Source organism: Drosophila suzukii, chromosome X (genome assembly GCF_043229965.1).
Source record: "Drosophila suzukii chromosome X, CBGP_Dsuzu_IsoJpt1.0, whole genome shotgun sequence".
In the NCBI taxonomy this organism is placed as follows: Eukaryota; Metazoa; Arthropoda; class Insecta; order Diptera; family Drosophilidae; genus Drosophila; species Drosophila suzukii.
Window position 1 is genome coordinate 24,629,006 of NC_092084.1, and position 23,553 is coordinate 24,652,558.

The following is a 23,553-nucleotide window of genomic DNA, read 5'->3' on the forward strand; positions in this document are numbered from 1 at the left end:
TATATATAAATGAAAATGTTCGAAATAATTTTCAAATTAAGGTAAATTGTCTATTTTTATTATTGGTAATTGGTTGGTAATATTTCATTGAGGTTAAAATTAATTAAATTTTAAGATGAAGACGATCCCTATTCGTTGGCATATGTAGCAAGCTTGGTACCCCAATATTTAAAAAGTCGAAAATTTGTCAATTTATAAAAACCCCCTTATAAAAAATGAAAAAATTGGTCAAAAAATAAAGTGATAGGGGTCATTAGCATTTGTAACAAACCATCAAAACAGTCGGTGCGACTGAAAACCCACTAAAAAATTAGTATTTTTGAACAAAATCTGCTACCCCTTACCCCCCTCGAGCTACACCCTTACAAAAAATGAAAAAATTTGTCAAAAAATAAATCTTTCTTAACGTGATGGGGATCTATAGCAATTGAAGCAAGCTGCTCAAAACAGTCGGTCTTTTAGCTGTACGCCTTGATTAGGCTAAACTACGACTGAAAAACCACTACAAAATGAGTATTTTTGACCAAAATCTGAATAGAGTCCAATACAAATTCAAAATATTTACTTTTTTAGCTAAAATGTTTAATCATTAAAAAATGTTTCTGCTTTTTCGCTATCTATTGTTAAATATTGTCAAAAATTGATAACAAATAAGTTTAGCATTTCTAAACATTTGGGCCAAAAGATGTACATAATAACTTACTTAAAATTAAACAATTTTGGTGCTTTTACAGAAAATATTGTAATTATTTGTTTTTGAATTGAATTAAACATTTTGTTGAATTTATACAAGCGTCATAATAAATGTCCACCATTCAAAAAATATTAAAAATTTTATAGAAATTCCCATATTTCCCCAGTAAATTCGAACAATTTGTTTATCTTTTTCATAATTTACTAACCAAACGAAAGGCAAACACTTTATGGTACTTATTTTAAAACTGAATATTGCAAATAATCTAGGTAAGCGCACATTTCGGCTACAAATCAGTTGAATGTCTTGAACAAGTGCATTTAAGTGAAGAAATCTCCAACGGAACACATATGGACATGTGAAACCCGTAGGGTTTTTAAGGAGGCTGCAAGTCATTTGCAGCTGTACGTACATATATGAGTGTTATTTACACGGATTTATTTCCCAGCCATATCACAAATATCGACATGCTGAAATCGGAGGGAGTTACGGACGTTAGTTGGCGGCCAGTCGGACCAGCAGTTTCCGCCGGTCCTCGTCAATGGTGGCGAGGAACTTCTGCACCCGCTCGCTGTAGAAGTCGCTCGTCTTGGCCAGTTGATAGCTGTGCATCCTCTCCGTCCGCCGGAAGTCCTCAAGCTGCCAGCGGTCGCGTTGGTAGGCCAGAAGACTGGCCAGGAAGTGCCAGAAGGTGATCTGCGGCCACAGGACGTTGCTGAAGTACAGCACGGAGGTGCTTAGCTGAAAGGTATAAAACGGCTGTTTAGTATTTTAGAGTTCTATAACATAAGGCCCTATTTGCTTAACTATGGAGGCGCTATTTTACCAGTCAATACCTATATGAAATCATTATTTTCTTTACTATTAAGGCTTAGTAAGCCTTAATAGGTTCGAAGTACTTATAAAGGCATTTTTCAATGATGATCAAAGCTCAAAGCTTGTGCACTACGCATTTCATTAGGAACAAAACAAAAGAGTGCAATCAGAGTTCAAAGAAGAATTGCTAATGAATGATACTGCTCATAGAAACAAATACTATAGGTAACTAAGGCTTTGAGGTGCCTAAAGGGTTCCCCAACTTCCACGCACCTGCCACATCATGAAGTCGCTCAGCCTGGTCTCGCCGGAGGTGCGGAACACCAGATCCGGTGGCGGCGAGTGTCGCGTGTAAAGGCACTCCTCCAGCAGCCGTTCGCTGATGTCCTCGGCGGCCAGATCCTGGCTTCCGTGCCGCAGAACCGTCTCCACGGCCTGCGTGATCTCGTCACGCGATGTGTAGGCAAAGGCCACGTTCAGGAAGAGCTTGTCATTGCGCTCTGTGCTCAGCATAGCCGAGGCCACCAGCTTCTGCAGATCGAGAGGCAACAGTTCGATGTTCCCAATCACACGGATGCGAATGCCATGCTCGTTTAGTCGGGTAGTCTCCTCCAGCAGGCGGGCGAACTTCTCTCTGGCCAGATTGAAAAGACCCTCAACCTCTTCGTTGGAGCGCTTAAAGTTCTCGATGCTGAAGGCGAAGGTGGTCACCTCGCGGACACCCGCGTCGAGGCACCAGCGCAGGCAGTCCGCCAGCTTCTCGAATCCCCGCGAATGGCCCTCTATCTTATCAATCTGCTGCGAGCGGGCGAACCGCCGATTGCCGTCCATCACAAAAGCTACGTGGTTCGGAATATGACCACAGGCGCGCAGCGTCCGCATCGCAAGCTGCTCCGCCCAGGTGTACTTATAGTCGGAGACCCACGACATGGCCCTTGAGTTTTCCGCGATTGCCTCGCTTCGGTGGATATAATATTGGATATATTTATTTATTTTTTGGGTGTCTTGTGATTAGAGCTGTCACACCGCCGAGCGCTCGCCTATCGAAACGGGTATTATCGGTGGTAGCACATCTCTATTAAGCCAGTGTGACCGTTTCCACTAAGTATGTAAATCCAGAAAGAAACCATTCGATTTATGTAAAGCATGGATACAAACCATTCGATAAGTAAACCAAAGACTCCTACCTCAGGGTGACATAGACTCCAACTATCGATACCTTTTTAGCGAGAGCTCGAACCTTTAAAATAAGTATGCCTAAACACGGCATAAAGCCACTTTATATGTAGTCTATCATGCTGACGTGGCCTAATAGAATGCAATAAACTAAGTTTATAATATAAATGGTATTAAAATTGTGCTAAACCAATAAAAAACTGCAACCCATTTCAAAATCTAAGAAGGTTTGAAACCCCGCTCGATTAAATATCGATCAACTATCGCCACATTTTCACGAACTCAGCAACCCTGTCATTTTGACAGCTACGACAGCCTTCTTTTTTGATATCCGGTTCACGCAAGTGGTTCGTCCTAAAATTTTGCCCCTCAATTTTTTGTTAAAAAACCCGACTTTGAGCCCTTTTGAGACCCTAAAAATGTGTTCCCCTCAAGAGTGTTCAAAGGGCCGGCTGAAAACCATTGAAAAGCTGCCCGGCAGCTTATTTTTTTTTACGTTTTTTGTTTTGTTTGTGCGCATGCATTTGTTTTTGTTTGTGAAACGGCAGAGTGGCTAAAAATGTGCATTCCATTCCCTTGCTATTCCCGCAGTTGCTGATCGACAAACAAACCCAGAATGGCACCCAGGAAGGCTAAAGTTCAGAAGGAGGAAGTGCAGGTCCAGCTGGGACCCCAGGTTCGCGACGGCGAGATCGTCTTCGGAGTGGCCCACATCTACGCCAGCTTCAACGACACCTTCGTCCACGTTACGGATCTGTCCGGTCGTGAGACCATCGCCCGTGTCACCGGAGGCATGAAGGTCAAGGCCGATCGTGATGAGGCTTCACCCTACGCCGCTATGTTGGCTGCCCAGGTGAGTTGCGGCTTGCGCTTCTGCTTGTCCAGTCCAGTTGGAGCCCCTCTAACGGTTTGAATCCCCACCAGGATGTGGCCGAGAAGTGCAAGACCCTGGGCATCACCGCCCTGCACATCAAGCTGCGTGCCACCGGTGGCAACAAGACCAAGACCCCCGGACCCGGCGCTCAGTCCGCTCTGCGTGCTCTGGCCCGTTCGTCCATGAAGATCGGCCGCATCGAGGATGTGACCCCAATCCCATCGGACTCCACTCGCAGGAAGGGCGGTCGCCGTGGTCGTCGTCTGTAAATGGCGAAATCTGGAGAGCAGGAATACCTGTTTTGGTCGAAATACTGCATTTGTGTATGCGATAAGAAAGTTATTCTGTTTGTGTGCATAGGTGCACTGTAATAAACCAGGAAAATATGATGTAAATGATTACAAGACAGTTGTGCGTGCTTATTGTTTGGTTTTCGGGGTCTGTAATTGTTTTCGCAATAGATTTATCAAGGTTTTTGGCGAAATGTTTACAAAAATTGTCGGTTTAAGGTGGCAGAGTTGCCACCCTTCCGCGCCGACTCGCCCAGTGGCAGCCCGATAGCACCGCGAAAGCAGCCCTGCCACCGATAACTATCGCCTCACCAGCTGTGTTGTTTTTGCTTTCTTTTTTCGTATCCGGTTCACGCAATTGGTTCGTTTGCTATTTTCTCCCCCCTTTTTTTGTGATTTTATTGCAATTTGCGAATTGAGCGGCAAAAACGCCAAGATGCCTCGGCTAGTGGAAAAAAATCTTTATGAAATTAATAAATTTAAATTGAGAAAATAAGCTGGCACGGTGTGGATGCAACTCAATTACATTGTGTTTCGCTGTTTTTTGTTGTTGTTTTTGTGAGTGACTTGAGCCGGCAATTGATAATGGTGTTTTTCGTGCCCTTTTTAGTTGCTGATCGACGAGCAGACCTTGCAGAATGGCACCCAGGAAGGCTAAAGTTCAGAAGGAGGAGGTCCAGGTCCAGCTGGGACCCCAGGTTCGCGACGGAGAGATCGTCTTCGGAGTGGCCCACATCTACGCCAGCTTCAACGACACCTTCGTCCACGTTACGGATCTGTCCGGCCGTGAGACCATCGCCCGTGTCACCGGAGGCATGAAGGTGAAGGCCGATCGTGATGAGGCTTCGCCCTACGCCGCTATGTTGGCCGCCCAGGTGAGATCCTTGGTTTATGCCTTGAAAACCCCCTTGATAACCCTGCTTAATCCCCTCCAGGACGTGGCTGAGAAGTGCAAGCTGCTGGGAATCACCGCTCTGAACATCAAGCTGCGCGCCACCGGCGGCAACAAGACCAAGACCCCCGGACCCGGTGCCCAGTCCGCTCTGCGTGCTCTGGCCCGTTCGTCTATGAAGATCGGCCGCATCGAGGATGTGACCCCCATCCCATCGGACTCCACCCGCAGGAAGGGCGGTCGCCGTGGTCGTCGTCTGTAAAAATGTGCGCCACCCGGTTCTGACGCTGCGTTATTTTTTTATACTATGAAATACAGCATAAATGTAGAAATAAAAAATGAAAATGCAGTGGAAACGGCTTGTTTTGGGTTGCCCCGCTTCGCAGGTGTTTGTTTTTGACCAGTGGCAACACAACATTCGCGCTGCTATCGATGGGTATTCGCAAAGCTGGTTAAATATCGATAGAAGTCGCATTTAATATTCCCTGGTTACAAATTCTCAAATTAAAAGGAAATAATGTATTTTTAAGTGGAAATTATTGCCTCTGTTCAAAACTATAGTATACGTGGTACATATTTATAGAACACAATTTATATAGAGTGATTTACAGAGAATAAATGTTCAAAAATTCCTACGGATTTGCGTAAAGCGCTATCGAAAGGCCCAACTGTTCGATATATCGATACTATCGCAAGTGGTTGGCCCAGCGCTAATTCATATACACATACACGCGAACGGACCGTGTGTGGATATTCGTGGAGCAAATCGAAATTGGCAGGATTAAAAGCATTCGCGAGTGCAAAGGCAGCGGTTAAAGGGCTGCCCATGCACCAAAGGAACTAACTAGCTGGCCAAGAGGTCCTCCAAACAGCAAATAATATGCAAAAATCAGCGTAATTGGCAAGTTCAATGCTCGACTAATATATTTGGCCACACTTGTCAGTGTGCGTGCCCGTGTGTGTGTGGTGTCGAGTCCGTGTGTGTGTGCGTGTGCGGCCGCGACGAGTATGTGTGCGTATATTCGTATATTTGCAAGTCTCGCGGATGAAACAGCGTGAAAAGTGAGCGAAATCGGGAAAACGGGGAAAAGGAACGGGCACCGAAACGGAAAGGGCGGCCAAAGAACTCCTCTCGATCCGGATACGGATAAGGACCATGGGGATATAGCCCCATAGCCACCGCACCACAGCAGGTCGGTTGGGCACGTCAAAGAGCAGAAGTGTAGAACGTCAGAAGTCAGAAATCAGAAATCCGATTTTAGAAATCACAAATCAAAAGCAGGAACGGAGCTCTGCTGAGATGTCGAAGCGGCTCCACTGAGTCAAGTGTTTGGTGTTGTGAAATTTTCCGTCTCCATCTCTCTAAGCGTAAATCCGAAAACCAAACCAAAACCCCCTCCCAGTCCTCCAATCGTAATCCCTCCTCAATCAATCTGTCCAAAATTTTCAATTGAACGCAACTCCGCCATAAACAACAAAAATATAAGAAAAATAAAATTCGGCCACTAGCCAAACAATAAAAAAAAAGAAAAAAATCACGCAGTGAAGAAGAAGCAGCAGCAGCCGAAAAAAAGACGAAAAGAAAACTTGTTTGAAAAAGGCCGAACCGAAAGAAAAAGACCAGCAGCAACAGCGGCAGCGGCTGAGTTTGGAGCTCAAGAATTTCAGCGTGCTAGGGACGGAGCACCGGATCGGAGCACCGGCGACGTCACCAAAAGATACGCCACCATTTCACCATGGACGAGGATGACAACCTGTCCAATGCCGACATCAGCATCGATGACGAGGAGGCGGCGGTGGTGGTGGAGCAGCGCGCCAACGATGCGGCCATGCAGCAGGATCAGGATGATGTGGACGAGGACGAGTCCTCCGATGTGGATCTCTCCTCGGTCTATGTCCTGCCACCCATAATCACGGCAATGCCATCAATTCGCCTCGGCGCAGGCTCATCATCAGTGGCAGGAGGAGCAGGCGGAACCACCGCAGCTGCAGCCACCGCCGATAACTCGCATTCCCCATTCCACGACTGGGATTCCAGTGTGGCGGCAGCCGCTCCTCCGCCGCCACCGCCCAGGGGAGCAACTGCAGCGGGCTCGGGCTCCAGTTCAGGATCTGGAGCATCATCTGCAGCAGGAGGAGGAGGTGGAGCGGGCACTGCCTCCTCCGGCGATTCCGGCGCCAAGCCGAGCTTCTTCTTCGGCGCCTCCTCCTTCAGCCTGCGCAGCCGCAAGGAGGTAGCCGCCCTGATCAACACGGAGTGCTGCCGTGGCAGCCCCACGCCCGATCTCGACTCCATAATGGACACCCTGTTCAATCCGGGCACGCCCATCGACAATTTGGACAACATCGAGTGGATTCGATGGCTCATTGCCGGAGGAAGGACGCCGCAGGAGTTTGTTAAAATTGGTACGTCTAAATTCCAAATGTGCAATGTGTATGCCTATCGATAAATGTGTTTGCATTGCATTTCCTATCGCCAAACAGCTGATCGCAAGTCCGTTGCCCCTGAAACTCTGCCAGTGTGTATGTGTGTGTGTGTGTGTGTGTGAGTTACCTGTCAGATACCTGAGTCTGTGTGTGTTTGTAATTGTTGTAGGGCACGCAAGGCGAAGGGTAAAGAGGGAGAGCATAACAGCAAGGTGCAAGGCAGCGTGAAGAGTGCGAGTGCACCACCATGGCAACAGCAATCAAGCGCACTCACTCGCACACATACACATTTGCACTGATTAGGGGAGTCAACTTTAGCCCAATTTAATCTCAACTGCTCATCTACTTGCAATGCTGTATTTGTGCATAATTTTTTATGATTACTTATTTTTTGTGCCAGGCTGCGTATGTCGCCAAAGTTGCTTTTATCGTTTATGGTTGCCTGTCCCACTTCCCACTTGTCAGCTCTCTCACACAAACACACACACACACACACGAGCGAGACAGACGCACACGCACAGTGGAATGCAACTTGCACCTTGTTTGTCAGCTGTTCGGTTCGGTTCGCCTTGCGTAATAAATGTTTCCGCAGCATCCGTCCCAAAAACATACGCACACCAATGCCGTTGGGGCTTGTTTATATGCTGGCACCTTTTGTTACCGCTAAGTGCTCCTCTTATTTCTTTTTTTTTTGTAACTGTTGCAACAAAGTGCAGCACAGCACAGAACAGAGCAGAACAATTGCAAAATTGCACTGGGGCGGCAAAAGTTGATTGACCGTCATTGTTGTTGATTTGACAAAAACACGCACAGTGGGTGCGGGGGTCGGTTAAGTGTGTGATGTAGCCCACTGTAAGCTGTCATCGGCAATTGAGCGAAAGACCGTTATGTTGTGGAGCTGTGCGTGTGTGGGTGTCTCCGCACCTCAGCCCCTCTCCCTCGCTCCCTCAGGTGGACCTTGTCCAAAAAGTTCTCAGTTAGAGAGAGACGGATGGATGGGGCGGGGGTAGAGAGCGAGAGAGTTGCCAACTTGTCTGTCGATCGATCGCCATTTACAAATTTACAATATTGTCAATCAACTTTCCGCTGCACTGCCGTTGTTATTGGCCAATTGATTTCCTTCCGCATGCGGCGGCCGACAACGCTGACCTTTTTAGCCAACAAGGTCCAAACGAAATACAAAATGCGAAATACTTTTGTATATGTATGAATGAACATATGCCCCAGAACGCAGCCCGAAGACAAAAAAGCTAAGAGTCACGCAACAAGCGAAATTAACTAAGCCATGAGTGCATCATTTTATTTTTGGAACTCAATCAAATCAATAGGAATAGCAAGGTAAAACCAAAACAGCTGGCCTCGACAGGTTTCTCGATTTCACCTCATCACGCAATTTCGGCATCGATAATCTATCGATTTTTGTTCAGAGGTGGAAAAAAGATTTTTAATCGATCGATTATTTCGATATCATTGCATGGGAAGTCAAGGAGTAGGCTTAGTAAATAATGTTGGTTAAAGCCTCTAATATTTAGTTAGTAAAAAATCTCTTGATCACATAAAATCTGCACTCCCTGAATACATAGAAAAATATTAAAAAAGCAAACATCTTTGCATTACAAATGTTTCCAGGTATACTTAATAAATGTACCTTACACGATTATCTTTTGAAAAGCTAAACATTTACTTCTTGAAGAATGTTATACATTTAATCATAATAAGTTAATCTTTTTATGTTTGAACAACTATTTTTACACTTAGATTGGAAATTTTAAGGGCGCAACCTTACAAAGAAAGATGAGTAATTTTAAAAGTTGCAAAATATGGATGTCAATGATAATAAGGTTTAATTAAAGATAATGATATTTCTTCGAATTACAAAGCTATTATAACTACTGGAAATCGTTTATATAAATTGCACTGAATTTTTGATTTACTTTGTGCCAATTTTCCGTATTCAGTATCCCAATGACACGTCAAATTTAAGAAAATCAATAGTTGGCCCAGGGTCTTCTTTTGAAAGATAAATACATAGTAAAGTTTTAACTTTTTATGGGCTTGTGAATGTACCAGTTGGTTAAACGTGGTAATTTGTGAGCTCTGAAGTCGATGTATTTGATGTCCTTGCTCCCTATTTAAAAATGGGGGGCGTGTATGTAAATATTTTACATCTGTTTGTTTGGTTTTTATATCCTTAGAGAATGGCTGAATTTTATTTTAATGTTTGAATTGTATTTTGCAGTGCGCAGCTATGACAACCACGCCAAGTGCGGACTGGTCTGGGTGCCCCATGTTGTGGCCTACAGGTGCCGCACCTGCGGCATCTCGCCCTGCATGTCCATATGCCGGGATTGCTTCAAGAAGGGCAACCACACGAACCACGACTTCAATATGTTCCTGTCGCAGGCGGGTGGTGCCTGCGATTGTGGCGATACCTCGGTAATGAAGGCGGAGGGCTTCTGCAGCGATCATGGCATCAATAACCGGGTCAACCGAGATCCGGTGCCCAATAATCTGTTGGCGGTGGCCGAGGCCATTATGCCCAAGCTGCTGTTCCGCCTGCTGCAGCATTTCCGCGAGCACAGCGACACCTCACTGCAGGTGCATGCGATGACCTCGTATTCGTGCGAGGAGTTCGCCAACATGCTGATCGATCTGAATAACATGGGCGAGATAATGCGCAAAGTGATGACGCGTACGCTGATCAATCCGGAGGTTTATGCGTATTTCATGGAGGCACCATGTCTGGACACACGAAACGGACGCTTCTTGAAAGCGAACCGTGAGAAGTACGAGGATGCTGTCAACAGATTCCCTAATCCAGAGCCACCCGATGAGTACAGGGATCTGCCGGCACTGGGCGACAAGCTGGTACATACCACGCTGCTCGAGGAGTTCATCTTCTGGACATTCAAATTTGAGTTCCCACAGACGTTAGTCTGTTTCCTGCTCAACATGCTGCCCGATCAGGATTACAAGGTGAGTCCTCTTGGAATAATTGGAGCTTAAGATACTTATAATAATAATTATTCGTTTGTCCCATGAAGGAACACCTCACCCGCACATTTGTGATGCACTACAGTCGCATACCGTCCGTGCTGGAAATGTCCCGCGATCCGGACACGCTTAGCAACCGGGTGGTCCACATGAGCGTCCAGCTCTTCTCCAACGAAAGTCTGGCTCTCAAGATGGTCAACGAGCTGTCGCTGCTGCACGTGATGATCATCAGTCTGAAGTTGATGATGTCCAAGATACTCATACAGAATACGCTGCATGGTAAGATTTAGTTTAGCATCCCTAATGCGCAGCCTTTTTGACATCTAAAATATTATTCTTTCTTAAGATCCCAGCAAGAATTTCCACTTTGTCATCGACTGCACGCGTCAGGTGATGAAGGACCACTGCTACTGGCCGCTAGTCTCCGACTTTAACAACGTCCTGTCACACGAATCGGTGGCCCTAGTCTTTCTGAGGGACGACAACCTAATCGACATGTGGTTCCAGTTTCTCCAGATGCTTCAGGGCATGAATGTCAACGTGCGAGAGACCGCTTCTCATGTGGAGTTCGAGCCAAACAGCTACTATGCGGCGTTCTCCTGCGAACTGGAGGCCAGTGCTTATCCCATGTGGTCGATTATCTCGCATCTGCAGGATGGCACACACGCCCACCTGGCCAAAAAGATCATCAACTACTGTGTGACGACGCTGCACGAGTGGCTGGACTCCATTTACTTCATGGAAGCGCGTCTATCTATGGTGAGTGTTTTCTTCCTCTTAAAACACAACAGGGTACACTTAACAGACATAAATACCTTTCGGAATTCTTTAACTCTTAACTTTGATAACTAAAAATCTATATAAATCCTACAGTTAAGTTAACTCATTTAATTGAAAATTTGGTATTTATTTAAATACTATGTCAAACAGATACCGGTTATTTAAATATTTTTTCAAAACTAATCCTTATCCCTATTTGATTTATTTTTGCAGGAGGAGATGATGCAGGCTTCGTTCCACTTTCCACTGCATCGTTATCTGGCCGCCTTTGTATGCCAGGCGGTCACCAAAATGGGAATCAGTCTGAACGACGTGCTGCCCTCGCGCCCCTATCTCCTGCCCCTCCTGATGATCCATCCGCTCCGTGTCCAGGTGAGTCTGCCTCCATCATATCAGTACAAAAATACAATAAGTTATTCGGTTCTCTGGGTTCTCAGATTCAGATTCTCTTTATTTGTTTTTTTTTATGGCTAAATTTCAGTATAATTTTAGTTATATCTTGTCTTGCCCGATTCTGCGTCTCTTGCGCTTCGTTCTCCTCCGATCTTACTTAGACTACGCGACAGTAATTGCAAGTGTGTATTGATAGGTAGTGTAAAACTAAGAAAGCTATGACATATGTGCGGGATGGAACAGCACCGCCTCTTCGACTCTTTCTCTTCGGCCTAGAACTTCTTCTTTGGCACCTGAACGTGGGGCGTAAAGTCGTAGGTGATGATCTTGGGGCCCAGGAAGCCGCCGTAGCCGTTGCGGCCCTTGTAGTAGATGCCAATGCCGGCCAGTGGTACTGGCGGATTCGAGATCACGTCCTGAATGTCAACGAAGGGCACAGTGCTCTGGGCGGCATCCTTGTCCAGTCCCGTGTTGGTGAAGTCGATGCACTGATTGTGGCGTGACAGAGGTATTGAGTGGGTGATTGTCCGCGTGGACACGTCAGCGTTATCCAGGCGCAATTTCTCCCTGAAATAGAAAGTTCAGTTAAGGTTAGCTTTGCTGGTTTCCAGAAAAGAACACCCTTATATAGATGCTCACCTGCGTGCCCCGCTGACATCGGTATTGTCGTTGGACTTCCAATAGCTGTTGCTCTCCGGCTGAATGAGCTGACCCGTCTTAAAGTCAAACTCGCTGTAGTAGGCTTCCAAGTTCAGATGGGTGCCTATCACACGGAATCTCACGCCGGTGATAACAAAGCTATTGTCATCCGTGTCCACATCATCCAGATCAATGGAGCGACTCTCGTAGCTCAACATGTGATAGTCAACACCCTTTTTCACATCACGATCGAAGAAGTTGTAGTTCTCAACTGGCTTCCACTCCAGAGTGCTTTGATTAACGGCACCACGTGGCAGGAGTTCGCCCTCCTGGATTTGCAGGTGGAAAATTCGGTTTTTCTTCACAAAACGCAAGCCAGTCACGATTCTGTAGGAAGGGATATTATTTTTTTTATCTCGCTAGTCAAGTGCTTAAATGGTAACTCACCTGTTGCGCTTCACATCGGCAATAGTGTCCCGCAGGTTGAAGAACCGATCCGACTTAAGACCCTGCTCATCGCACAGACAGAAGCAGTAGCTGCAGTGCCAGAGGAGGTAACGCCACCAGCTGTCCACCTTTGTGGTGCCCCTGGTGCATCTACCCCGCTGGCCGAGGACGCGTCCGTTCTCGTACTCGATGAACTCGTAGCGCCTGGTGCTGTTCTGTGGTGACGGACACACCCACATGTCGGAGTCGACGAACTGGCAGTTGTACAGGCGACCCGTGCATTTCGGCTGGCGGGAACAGTAGAGATCCTTGAAGCAGCCCTCGCTGCGGGTGGACTGATAAAAGCCGCAGGTTTCTCGGCAGGTTTCCTCGTTATTCAAATCCACCTCGTTCTCGATGTAGCCCTGCAGGAGACGAGTGACCTCGTCGTAGGTCACACCCGGTACATGTTTCGCCGGATCGCAGCGATATACTATACGATCCGCTCGCAGCATCACATCCTTGAGCACTTTCAGTGTGCGCTCCGTCCTCTTCTCGTAGTCCGATCGCATAAGTTCAGCCTCCTGGGTGTAGTTGCCCTTGCCGTAGACACGCAGCATCATCCACGAGAACTCCATCATGGTGTAGGCCTTCAGTTCGGTCAGGGCTATGTCCGCATATAGGGAGTAAATAAACTGTTGAGCCGATTGCATTGTATTGCAAATCTGATTGGTGGACACCTGCAAGCAAGAATTATTGGGAAAGTCATTAATATTGTTAATACCCAGCTGTTTTAAGTGTGCAATACCCCACTGGCATTCTTTACCAGGTACACATGAAATGTAACTCTTGTTTTTAGCTCTAATTAGCCGTCACATCTGGCTGTAAAAATTGTTGGCATACCCTTAGTATTTTATAACACGGTAATTACAGATCGCGTGGGGCTGTAAGATTACCCTTTGCCTATATATAGGGCTAACATTGTTTTTTGTTCGCTATCATAGAAATTTGATAATCTAAAAATAATTGTAAAAGCTAATTACTAATGAATATGAATCAGTTCTGGGTTTTTAGCTTTTTTTCACAAAGAACAAGGCATCTGTTAATCTTTTGTTTTAAAAAGACCCTAGCTATAAGGATATGAATGATCTTTGCAGCTGTTAATATGACTGATCTATTATGGTATTTGGTGGGGTAGCTACTAACTATCATGGCCCGGTAGTAGAGGGTCTGGGAGACCATCACTCGTTCGATTTCCTGTAGGATGCGTGGCATCGAGGCGGTTTTATCGTTTTGCAGGATTGCGCCGGCAAGATTCAAAACGGCCAGTTCATCCAGTTGGTCGCTGGTTTGCTTGACAAAGGTGTCCTGTATATATGGGAGATGAGGAACATTAAGTTATTATGATCTGGCCAAAGACAGTATGTGCCCTTTGTATGAGGCAGAATACCTTGTAGGCCTCGTATAGCTTGCTGATATAGATGAGATCTCTTTCCAGCAATGACCATTCGTAGTGATTAAGGATCTCGTAGCGATGCTCTTCGAAGGGGCGACCCATTAGCGGTTTCGAATCGAAGTCCCGATGCGAATCGTACACTTTCCTTATCTGCGTTTCCTTATTGTTCTGGCTATTGGCCGTTTTGGCCAGATAATCCCATAAGGCACGTTCCAGGGCAATGTACTCGGTGCGCAGGGCGTCCACTTCCATTTGGGGGATGCTCGGATGCATCCATCCCTCGGCCCTTGCCGATTTCGTATGTCCACAAATCACTAGAGTGACAACAACAACAGCAAGAGCGTATAACTTTGCGATAGGCGCCGCCATATTAACTCGCCCGATAAGTTATATCCGCCCAGCGAATATAAAACGGGGATTTCCTTGAATTTTCGTGGGATATATTTCCAAATTGTTTAGCCTTGAGTTCTCTGCTTCTTCTTCACGGGGTTCTACTAGTTTTTAGTTACTATTCCAGTGGAAAGAGCCAGACTTTCCACAACTTCCTTCCAACTGGAAACAAAGAATCCGAATCACGTTTTAGGTTTGCGTCGTCCCGATTAAACAGATTCCACGATTTTTTATTATTTGCGATTTACTTTAATTCGCGCTCGCCTTCGCCTCTTGCCATATAATTTCAGCTGGGTGTTGTTGTTCTGAGTGCTGTTCGGCTACTGTAATTTTTCAGTTTCTGTTTTAAAGCGCTCCGCGCTCAGCCAGTGTGTTTGTATTGGTGTGTGCTGTGCTCGTTGGAAATACAATACAAAAAACAAAAACAAAATCGCTGACTGAAGCTCTTTTTTCGTGCATTGTTGTTGTTCTTTCCAGACAACCAGGCGATGTGAGTAGCGTAAACACACACTCACAAACACACTCGCGTGTTTGGTTGTGAGCAGCAATCACGAATTGAGCGAATTTTATTTGATTCTTCGGTTTCGATTACACTGTGCACACTCACTGAAATAATACCCTACACTTTGAGCTTAATTATACAATCGATGGCGATCGTTTTGGCACTTGCAAACCGAGCAATCTATAACTAGAAAGTTGTACCGTCCAATTGGTTTGGCAAACAGCTGATGTGTAAGTGCGTGTGAGTGAGGAGAGCTCTCTCTCTCTCTCTCTCTCTCCTTGACGCAATTGCAGCAACAAAGAGAAGCGCTCTCTTTTCGCAGCGTGGGGGGCAGCGCTGTTTTGCTGCATTGCCCTCTGACGTTTGTTTGTGTACTTTATGTTTTGTTTAACTTGTTTCGCAGTCTTTTGTTGACACAAGACCTTTGACCTCACGCAAATACACAAACATACACAATTGCAAACAAGGGAGAATTTATGCCTCTTTTTGGGAGCGTGTGAGTGCGTGTGGAGGCTTTAACCGTTATTTGGCGACAAAAGAAACGGTGACTAATACACTGCGAGACTTTCTTTTGCCGAAAAAAATAAACCAGAAGAAAGACTTAAGTGACGCGTCAACCGGAAAGTCGAGTTTACAACGCTCAAAACCCTGTGTCTAGAGTGTAGACCAGTGGTCGGCAGCGGCCTATCTTGTGAGCATAGGGAAGTGTTCTGCCCATCCTCTGCTCGCTCACGTATAACGTACATGTTCGTGTGACTTCGGCATGGGTCTTCGGGTCATTTTTTCTCAACTTCGGCGCGCTTTTTTGTTGCTGCGGCAGAGGATTTTAGTGCAAAGCAGAGAAACGTCTCGCTTCAGCACGCCGCGCGCAAACTTCGTGTTTGTTACACTCACACTAATGCAAGGCAAACTTGTAACGGTATGTGTGTGCCGACCACTGGTGTAGACCTATATCAAATCCCCGGCGACCATCATTAGTGAATCATACGGCTAGCAGGCATGAGGAAGCAGTTCGCAAATTGACACCCCATTCACGATCCGTATTATTACAGTGGAACGTGCCCGAGCTCGAACCACCCTACAAAATAATCAAATAAAATAGTTTTGTCAGACTTTCTACTTGGCAAACCTCCCCAAAAACAGAGAACCTGATGGTTTTCCAGTTTAAATCCCCCCGCAAATTCGACCTGTAAGAAAAGTAGATCACATTAAATTTAGACTGTATTACCTCATAGGCAGTGGTCAGTTGCTGTAGCAGATTGGTGGACGTTGCATTGGTCGATCTATCCTCGTTGCCCAGAAGTATGATATGCAGTCTATCCATCAGATGGTGCACCGAGTGGGCATTCGGCGAAACAGTCCATTCGGCAAACGTTATAAGCGTAGACATTTCCAACTTATCCTTGTAGGCCTCGTACTTTTGCATCTGCTGATAGCGCGATGAGATCCTATTGATCGTATCCGAGATATCGTTCATTTTGGCCATAATTGGAGCATTATTGTGCATGAAACTCGTCACCGATTCGATGGCCAAGGCAACATATTGAGCGTGCTGAAGTGGGTTTTTTGGGAGGTTAATCGTGCTATAGGAGATGGCGAAGTTTCTATACCCTTGCAGCTAAATAACGAGATGGTAAACTACGACATCGTGAGATCTTAAAATCAATTTAGTTATCTCCGAATAAATCATATAATAGTGCTGCCAGTGCAAGCACATTACCAAAGTGGTAATGACCACTGCAAGGGTATACGAAACAAGTTAAAGAGCGGGTTAAACACGCTGACTCACCTGATCTTCGGTGTGATCTATTTGCTTGCTGACTTCTTTCAGGCGCTGCAAGACCTTCTTTTGCTTTTCCCTCATCAGGGGGAAATCAATGTTGGCCGCCAGTGGAGAGGACTGTACAATGTCCCAGGCCTTGAGGACACCGGAGGTGACCTCCTTGACCACATGGATGATGTCCAGGACATCCTCGATCAGTCCCTCCGTTTGTGTGGGCTGTTGAAGGGCCACCAGAATGGCCAGCAGCAGGGGAAGTCCCCATTTCATAAAATCCATTCTGCAGCCGGGCTGTGCGTGTGTGGTGTTACTTTCGTTTTTGTATATTTATTTTAGTTTTTTTTTGTGGAATCCAATGATCGTTGGGGATGTTTGGATTATAGGGGTGCCTTTTTAAATATTATTATTAAATGTTTACGCACACACACACACACACTGGCTGGCACGCAACTGCGCCCGCTGAAAATCAAAACGCAAATGCCATAGCCGCAAAAACAGAGAGTTGAGTTTAGTCTCGAGCGTCGAGTTTTGGCTGGGATTGGATTTAATCGGCTGCGCTGCTCTCGCTGCTCCGAGATTGATTAACAAACGTACAGATGTGGGTTTTACTTGGCTTCTTTTTTTTTTCTTTTTCTTTTTTGCCGCCTGCAGACACCCCGTCTCGCACACACACAGGCACAGAAGAGAGAAGAGCTCGGTTTCTTTGTTTTGTACGGTTCTTTTTCGGTGGAAGGGGGAGGGCAGAGCGACAGCATAGGTCGCAGCATAAGTGGGAGCGAGCTGGCATGCTCAGAGTTGACTTTTTGAAACGAGTTTCGATAACTCTGCGTGCGTGTCATCGATGTGTCATAGTTATCGCCCTCGTGATGTGCCGTTATTTATTATTTTAAATTTTAAGCCAATAAGATTAAAGTAAGTTATTATAATTTGTTTTATTTTTTTTTATGAAAATTTAAATTTAAATGCCAATTATTTTAATATATGTTTTTTCGTGTTATTTAAAAAAATATTTTTGATTTAGATATGTATGAATCAACCTCTTAATAATTTATTTAACAATTTATAATTGATCAACGTTTCTACTTTTAAGGTGAATAAAAATGTTTTTTAATTGTTATATTATCCATACATTTTACAACAGTTTTTATTTAGTATTCACTAAACTATACATAAATATGTTTTACAATTTGGCTTAAGAAGTGAATTTAGTTCAACTTATTGTGATATATGTTAAAATAAAAATGTATTCCCCTGCTCTTTTCAGAGTTTCTTCTACGAGATCTTGGCCGGAAAATGGGTGCGCAACGGGCTGCAGATCAAGGGTCAGGCGATGACCTACATCCAGGCGAACTTCTGCAACTCGATGGCCGACATGGATCTGTTCTTCCTGCAGATCTGTGCCACCAACTTGCCGCAGTACTTCTTCCTGCAGAACACCATCGAGCTGTTCGACGTGGGTCAGTGGCTAGAGACGGCTCCCTTGAAACAGCCCCAAAAGGCGGAGCAATCCTCGATGCTAGAGGGATTCCTCACCTTTTTGGCCACCCTGGTGACGAGTCGCACGAATCTGGGCAACGACGAGGCCACCCAGTGCATCATCGAGATCAGTGCCCTCTTGGCCACCGAGAACAAGACGCATTCGCAACTCCTCGAACTGATGCCAGAGAGATCGGGGAATGTGCACACCAAGAACTTTGAGACCTTCCTAAAGAAGCTTTCCGTTTACAAGGCACCATCGAGTGGAAGCGAGAATCTGGAGCAGGGTCTCTTCACGCCCATCGACGAGGTGTGGGAGAAGCACTACGATCCGCTGCACGTCCTTTTGCGAGCAGTCCATCGCCGGGATTTCCAATCCTCGCTGGATCGCTTTACGAACTATGTGAAGAGCAAGGAGAAGATGCCGGCGAGTGGGAACCTCTGGCCGCCATTCCGACTGCCGCAGGCTCTGCCCGCCACCAGCTCCTTCAGTGATCCCTGCAAGATTCTAAACTCTCGCGTCTTTCACTCCACCATTCTGTCGATATTTTTCCGGGCAGTGCACACACGTGATGTCTCCGAGCATCTGCTGGCCCTGGCTGTGTTCCTTCTGGAGATCGCTGTGGAAACCAGTGATGATGTTGGCAGTGGTCAGGGAGATCGTGCTCCCCCAGCGCTGGCTGCCATGGTGGAGTCCTCGGGCGGACCGGGCTATCATGGCTACGGTTCGGGGCGACAGGAGCCGCCCAAGCTGTTCCAGTGCTATCCCACGGACAATCTCAGCTGCAATCTACGTCATGTGGTCAAGAAGGTGTCGCTAAAGTCACGCGATCCACAGGTGATCACTTCTAGCTATCGCTCTAATCCGTTTTACTCGGATCTGGACTTTGATGTTGATGCGGATCCGGAGCAATCGATGCGAATGATTGGTCATGGGGACCCCGAAGGAGATGAGGCAACGGGCGGCGCTGGTCTGGCATCAGTTGGCCTGGGTCCGGGAGCACTCAGCCGGAGGAATGTCTCGCAGGCGCTGGTGCCGATGAGAATGCCTGGCATGGAGGTTGCCCTGCCACCCGATCTTTCGGTGGTCGCCGAAACGGGTGTCGTCATCCGGCAGGGCAGCAACGACGATGAGCTACTGAGGGAGGGCGATCATGCCATGGACATGAGTCCAGCGGCCGCCCTCGATTTCCATTTCCCGCTGCAGCAGATCACGTTGCCGGAGAGTGGCATGGAGGTGGCCATCCGGCGGGATCTCTTGCTCGCCGAGACCAATAATATGGGCGCCATTGGAGGCGTTGGTGGTGGCGCCAATCCATCTGCCACACCACCTGCCGTGGCCTCCAACGAGATGTTCTCACCCACCACGCCCACGGGCAGTGGCATGCTCTTGCCCTTCCAGAGGGTTCAGCCCGTGGCCGTTCCCAGCAGCGTCAACATGGATATTGTCCCATCGAATGCCCTGGGCGCCGGCGGAAGCTTTACGTCCGGCGTGAGTGGTGGCGGCACCGGGCGTAGGATGAACTACGAGTCGGGTGGAGCTCGGAAACGATCCGTGGACATCGCCATCGGTGGGAGCAACAAGGATGAACTGCACTTAGACGAGAGCATCTTATCGCTGATGCTCAAGCTCCATTCACAGCTCTCGGGCACGCTGGATAGCTTCTCGTTAAGCGACGGCGAAGAGCAGGTATCTGGCGAGGATTCCGCCATGGATGTGGACTGCAACGAGGCCAGCACCTCAATGGCAGCAGCCGAGAGCACCGCCCTGGCCGAAAGGGGTCGCAGCAGGCGCAACTACAAGAACATCCATGTATCCTCCTCCCGCATTGGCGATGGTCCATTCTTCATTGGTAATCTGCTGCGCAAGATTGCCAAGCAGGATGAGCAGTGTGCCGTCAGCATTGATGACATCCGGGCCAGACTCTGGCCCAATCAGCGCGAAAGGCAGGCGGAAGCAAAGGCACGCGAGACCAAGGAGAAGGAGGAGCGCCGCAAGAAGGCACGTGAGCGCCAGCAGAAGATGATGCAAGACTTTGCCAACAAGCAGAAGCAGTTCATGCAATCTGCTGCGGCGGCAGCTAGTCACATGGACTACGGGCCAGAGGACGAGGACGACGAGGAGCTGTACGAGGAGCAGCCGCGCGAAAAGGAGTACGATTGCATTATCTGCAATTGCACAACCCCCAGCACGGAATCAAATCCCATTGGTCTGGTGGTCCTGGTCGAGTCTAGTGGCATTGTCGGCCACCGGCGGCGGATCGCCGAGCGACTGCCGCTGCCACTAAATGTGGAGGATGAGGATCGACTGAAGCACAGCACACGACTGGCCGCTGAATTTAGCAGGCGGACCGAATTGCTTAGTCTCAAATTCGGCGATGAGTCCTGGTATCTGTCCAACAACATGGCCTATGACAATGGTGTGCATGTGCAGTCGTGTGGCCATCACGTTCATCTCAGTTGCCTGGAGGCGTACCTCAAGACGCTGTACACCACCCAACGCCAGCCGGTGCAGGATCGCGGCGAGTTCTATTGTCCCGTGTGCCGGCAGCTCTCCAACTCGGTGCTGCCGCTGAGTCCGCAGCTGGACAGACCCACACATCTCGTCCGCTCGGGTAATCAACCCTTCGAGCGTCTCGTCGCCGACCTCACCGATCTGATCAAGGAGAACGAGACGATACCGGTAGGAATATTGACTATTTGATGGGATGTCTTAAGAGGATTTGCCTAACACTTACCTTTTTACTTCCAGCAGCCCACAAAACTAACGGAGGCCATGGGTCATGCCATGGAGGTGATGACAAACATTGCCCAGCGCAAGGTCAAGTGCGCCTCCATCACGTTCCGCAAGCTGTTCATCTTTGTCACCTCGATTGCGCGTACCAACCTTGAGGCGGAGATCATCCAGCGTGGCGGATCCCTCTGCTCGGCGAATGCCACGCGGTACAAGCCAAAGCGGGACTGCATAGTGCCGCTCCTGCACGTGCTGTCGGTACATGTGCGAGTCCTGGTCGAGTGGCCGCTGTGGAGCAGCTGGGCCTCGTTGGCCGGCCTTCCGGTCAGCGAGACAGAGCCACTGCCGGCTCACTGCCTCGAGCTGATTCCCAGTCTCTTAGCGGATCCGATTGCATTGCTGCTCAAGTTCATCCTGCTGGCGCCACTGCACTTGGACCAGGGTGAGTAGTCTTGCCTGTTATATATTTTACATTAACTGATTGTAATGGCTTTCTTTTGCCCTACAGATTACTTCACCTGCATGGTGAAGGTGATGTACAACCTGCTGTACTACCAGATTGTGGTCCAGCTGTGCGTCACCCTCACGGATTTCGAGTGCGAACACATTCTCAAAGTTTACGGCAGCAGCAATAGCGCTGCCAGTGGCACTTCCGGCGCTGAGTCACAACCGGAATCCCCCGCCGGAGCCACGAGCAGCTCGTACAATCGTCGCCGTGCTGGCAACCAGCAGCAGAGCTCCTCGGAGTTGGGCAAGGCCATGGCCCTGGTGCTGAGCCAGACGAATGAGCTAGCTCACTTGCGACGTGACTGTATACCTAGCACCAGCAGCTCGGCGGCGGCAGCCGCGGCGGCTGGCTCCTCCTCCTCCACAACAGCCTCTGGATCGGGCGCAGCAACAGCTACCTCCTCATCCTCGCCGCACGAGGTCAACCTTAAGTCCATGGAGCTACAGCTGCAGTCGCTGTGTTTGCCATTCCTGCGAGTGGCTGCCCTGCTGCGCCAGCATCTGTATCGCCACGAGATGCCGGAGATCTCGGCACCGGGACTGGAGTTTGTGCGTCTGGTCTACTACTTGGAGCTGGTCACCGATTCGATGGACTGGGATTGCTTCAATGCCAGCAAGGGCTTGTGCTTTATACCCGGCACCGAGCAAACGCTGCCGCAGTTCTGGTGCCAGCAGCTAATGGAAGTGCGTCCGCCGGCGGATACGGTCAGGGAACTGGTGCTCATCAATCAGCACTCGCTGTGGCAGCAGCCCCGACTTCTCGAACTGCCGCGCGAGTATGAACGTCTGTTTACGGTGGGTTTTCCTATACCAGATTGATTGTGTATGTGCCATAACTGAAGTTGTTTTTCTACTGACAGTACTACCACGAGCGGCCGTGTCTGAATTGCTACAAGGTGCCCAAGGAGAGCTCCATCTGCCTGCTGTGCGGGACGATCGTGTGCCTCAAGCAGAACTGCTGTGCGGAGAACGACTGCTGCGAGGCGGTTCGGGTGAGTCATCACTAGATGGTGCTTTAATTAAATTTGTATATGATCTAATCCCTGCTTGTGTTTCATCTAAACAGCATACGCTATCCTGTGGCGGCGGTATTGGCATCTTTTTGGTGGTTACCTCTACCTACATCATCGTTATACGCGGCCGACGCGCCTGCCTTTGGGGCTCCCTGTATCTGGACGACTTCGATGAGGAGGATCGCGATCTCAAGTGAGTGTTAGCCATCTAAAGCTTTAAGAGACGATTTTAAAAACCTTTTCTACCATTTGCAGGCGCGGCAAACCTTTGTATTTGAGTCAAGATCGCTTCAATCTACTGGAGTCACAGTGGCTGTCCCATAAGTTTGCTCACACAAAACACACCTGGGTGTTCCATCGGGATCTCTTGTGAAATATGGAAGATCTACTGCGCAGCATTCAGGAGTTGGTTGGCCAGATCTGAGATGGGATTGGATGTGAAGCCAGCCAGCTGCCCGGCAGCTCCTCGCCTAGTCGAACCAGTCAACAACCCGCCCCCGAGAACCAACATCTCCAAAACCCCACAAACGCCACAACTAAACACAACTTAACCCAACAACAACAAACACCCCACACACATGTCCCCCTACGTTTAAGCGAGTTTCGCTGTTGTTTCGAAGCTTCAGACGCGGAGGAGGAGAAGGACACCATATCCGTATCTGCATCCGTATTCGTTTACGGTTATCTCCCCCCTCCACACACACACACCCGCCCTCCCTCACATCCCCCAACGCACCTAGAAGCAACGTCGGCAATTTGCAATTAATTGATATTACACATTTTTATATATAACAATACTTATAAAATATGGATGCAAAAAACAAAACGAAAAAAAACTACAGCTATATATGATTGTTTGTTGTCAACTGTTCAACTGAGAAACGCATAATAATAACTCTATCTAGAAATCCGCCTAATCTCGCGAGGATCATGAATATTTAACAACCAATTATAAATTATAATAAATATCTACTAACCCACACAATTGCTGGGCGAAGACGAAGAAATAAACCCGAAAATAAACCGAAATTTAAGCACCGCGCGGGTCTCTCTAGTTGCGTTCTACCTAAACTAAGTCTTAAGTCCTTAACTTATAGGTTTTTTTTTTAGGGAAACAAAGGCAAGAAAGCTGATAACAAAAAAAAAACAAAAACGAATAATACGATACAATATAACAATTGTCTACATTGGCCTCATGAGTTTGTGCATGTAAAAAATGAAAAAAAGATTATATAGTTATTATATATATATATACAATACAATATACACTAAATTTAATGCTATAAAAACGAAA

General features: G+C 47.5%; 5 protein-coding genes across 7 annotated transcripts; 3 read left to right on the forward strand and 2 right to left on the reverse strand.

Annotated features, from left to right (window-relative positions):
• Positions 1-873: 873 nt before the first annotated feature.
• On the reverse strand, positions 874-2,571 carry Dhdds (Dehydrodolichyl diphosphate synthase subunit). The gene is made up of 2 exons (XM_017090643.4): positions 1,784-2,571; positions 874-1,435 (listed from the first exon to the last, which is right to left on the reverse strand). Exons 1-2 carry the CDS (start codon positions 2,438-2,440, stop codon positions 1,190-1,192), a joined length of 903 nt encoding a protein of 300 aa, XP_016946132.1. The 5' UTR covers positions 2,441-2,571; the 3' UTR covers positions 874-1,189.
• Positions 2,572-2,924: 353 nt separating this feature from the next.
• On the forward strand, positions 2,925-3,966 carry LOC108018733 (small ribosomal subunit protein uS11A). Its single transcript, XM_036821185.3, has 3 exons — positions 2,925-3,033; positions 3,278-3,539; positions 3,611-3,966. Exons 2-3 carry the CDS (start codon positions 3,303-3,305, stop codon positions 3,827-3,829), a joined length of 456 nt encoding a protein of 151 aa, XP_036677080.1. The 5' UTR covers positions 2,925-3,033; positions 3,278-3,302; the 3' UTR covers positions 3,830-3,966.
• Positions 3,967-4,083: 117 nt separating this feature from the next.
• Positions 4,084-5,098, forward strand: LOC108004563 (small ribosomal subunit protein uS11A). The gene is made up of 3 exons (XM_036821186.3): positions 4,084-4,211; positions 4,461-4,725; positions 4,786-5,098. Exons 2-3 carry the CDS (start codon positions 4,489-4,491, stop codon positions 5,002-5,004), a joined length of 456 nt encoding a protein of 151 aa, XP_036677081.1. The 5' UTR covers positions 4,084-4,211; positions 4,461-4,488; the 3' UTR covers positions 5,005-5,098.
• A 357-nt stretch (positions 5,099-5,455) lies between these two features.
• Ubr3 (Ubr3 ubiquitin ligase) lies at positions 5,456-23,412 on the forward strand. Of its 2 annotated transcripts, none has more exons than XM_017067605.4 (11): positions 5,456-7,148; positions 9,409-10,145; positions 10,214-10,442; positions 10,510-10,922; positions 11,157-11,315; positions 17,794-20,688; positions 20,758-21,181; positions 21,248-22,041; positions 22,107-22,238; positions 22,313-22,452; positions 22,515-23,412. In XM_017067605.4, the coding sequence occupies exons 1-11, from the start codon at positions 6,479-6,481 to the stop codon at positions 22,630-22,632; spliced, it is 6,711 nt and encodes a 2,236-aa protein (XP_016923094.2). In that variant the 5' UTR covers positions 5,456-6,478; the 3' UTR covers positions 22,633-23,412. The 2 variants fall into 2 exon arrangements, with proteins under 2 accessions (XP_016923094.2, XP_016923095.2); XM_017067606.4 differs by having other exon boundaries at positions 20,761-21,181.
• Positions 11,357-17,140, reverse strand: orion (chemokine-like protein orion). 2 transcript variants are annotated; one of them, XM_017067607.4, is made up of 5 exons: positions 16,539-17,140; positions 15,978-16,301; positions 12,423-13,141; positions 11,976-12,362; positions 11,357-11,903 (listed from the first exon to the last, which is right to left on the reverse strand). In XM_017067607.4, the coding sequence occupies exons 1-5, from the start codon at positions 16,806-16,808 to the stop codon at positions 11,609-11,611; spliced, it is 1,995 nt and encodes a 664-aa protein (XP_016923096.2). In that variant the 5' UTR covers positions 16,809-17,140; the 3' UTR covers positions 11,357-11,608. The 2 variants fall into 2 exon arrangements, with proteins under 2 accessions (XP_016923096.2, XP_065724081.1); XM_065868009.2 differs by lacking the exons at positions 15,978-16,301; positions 16,539-17,140 and adding exons at positions 13,608-13,769; positions 13,852-14,759.
• Positions 23,413-23,553: the final 141 nt, after the last annotated feature.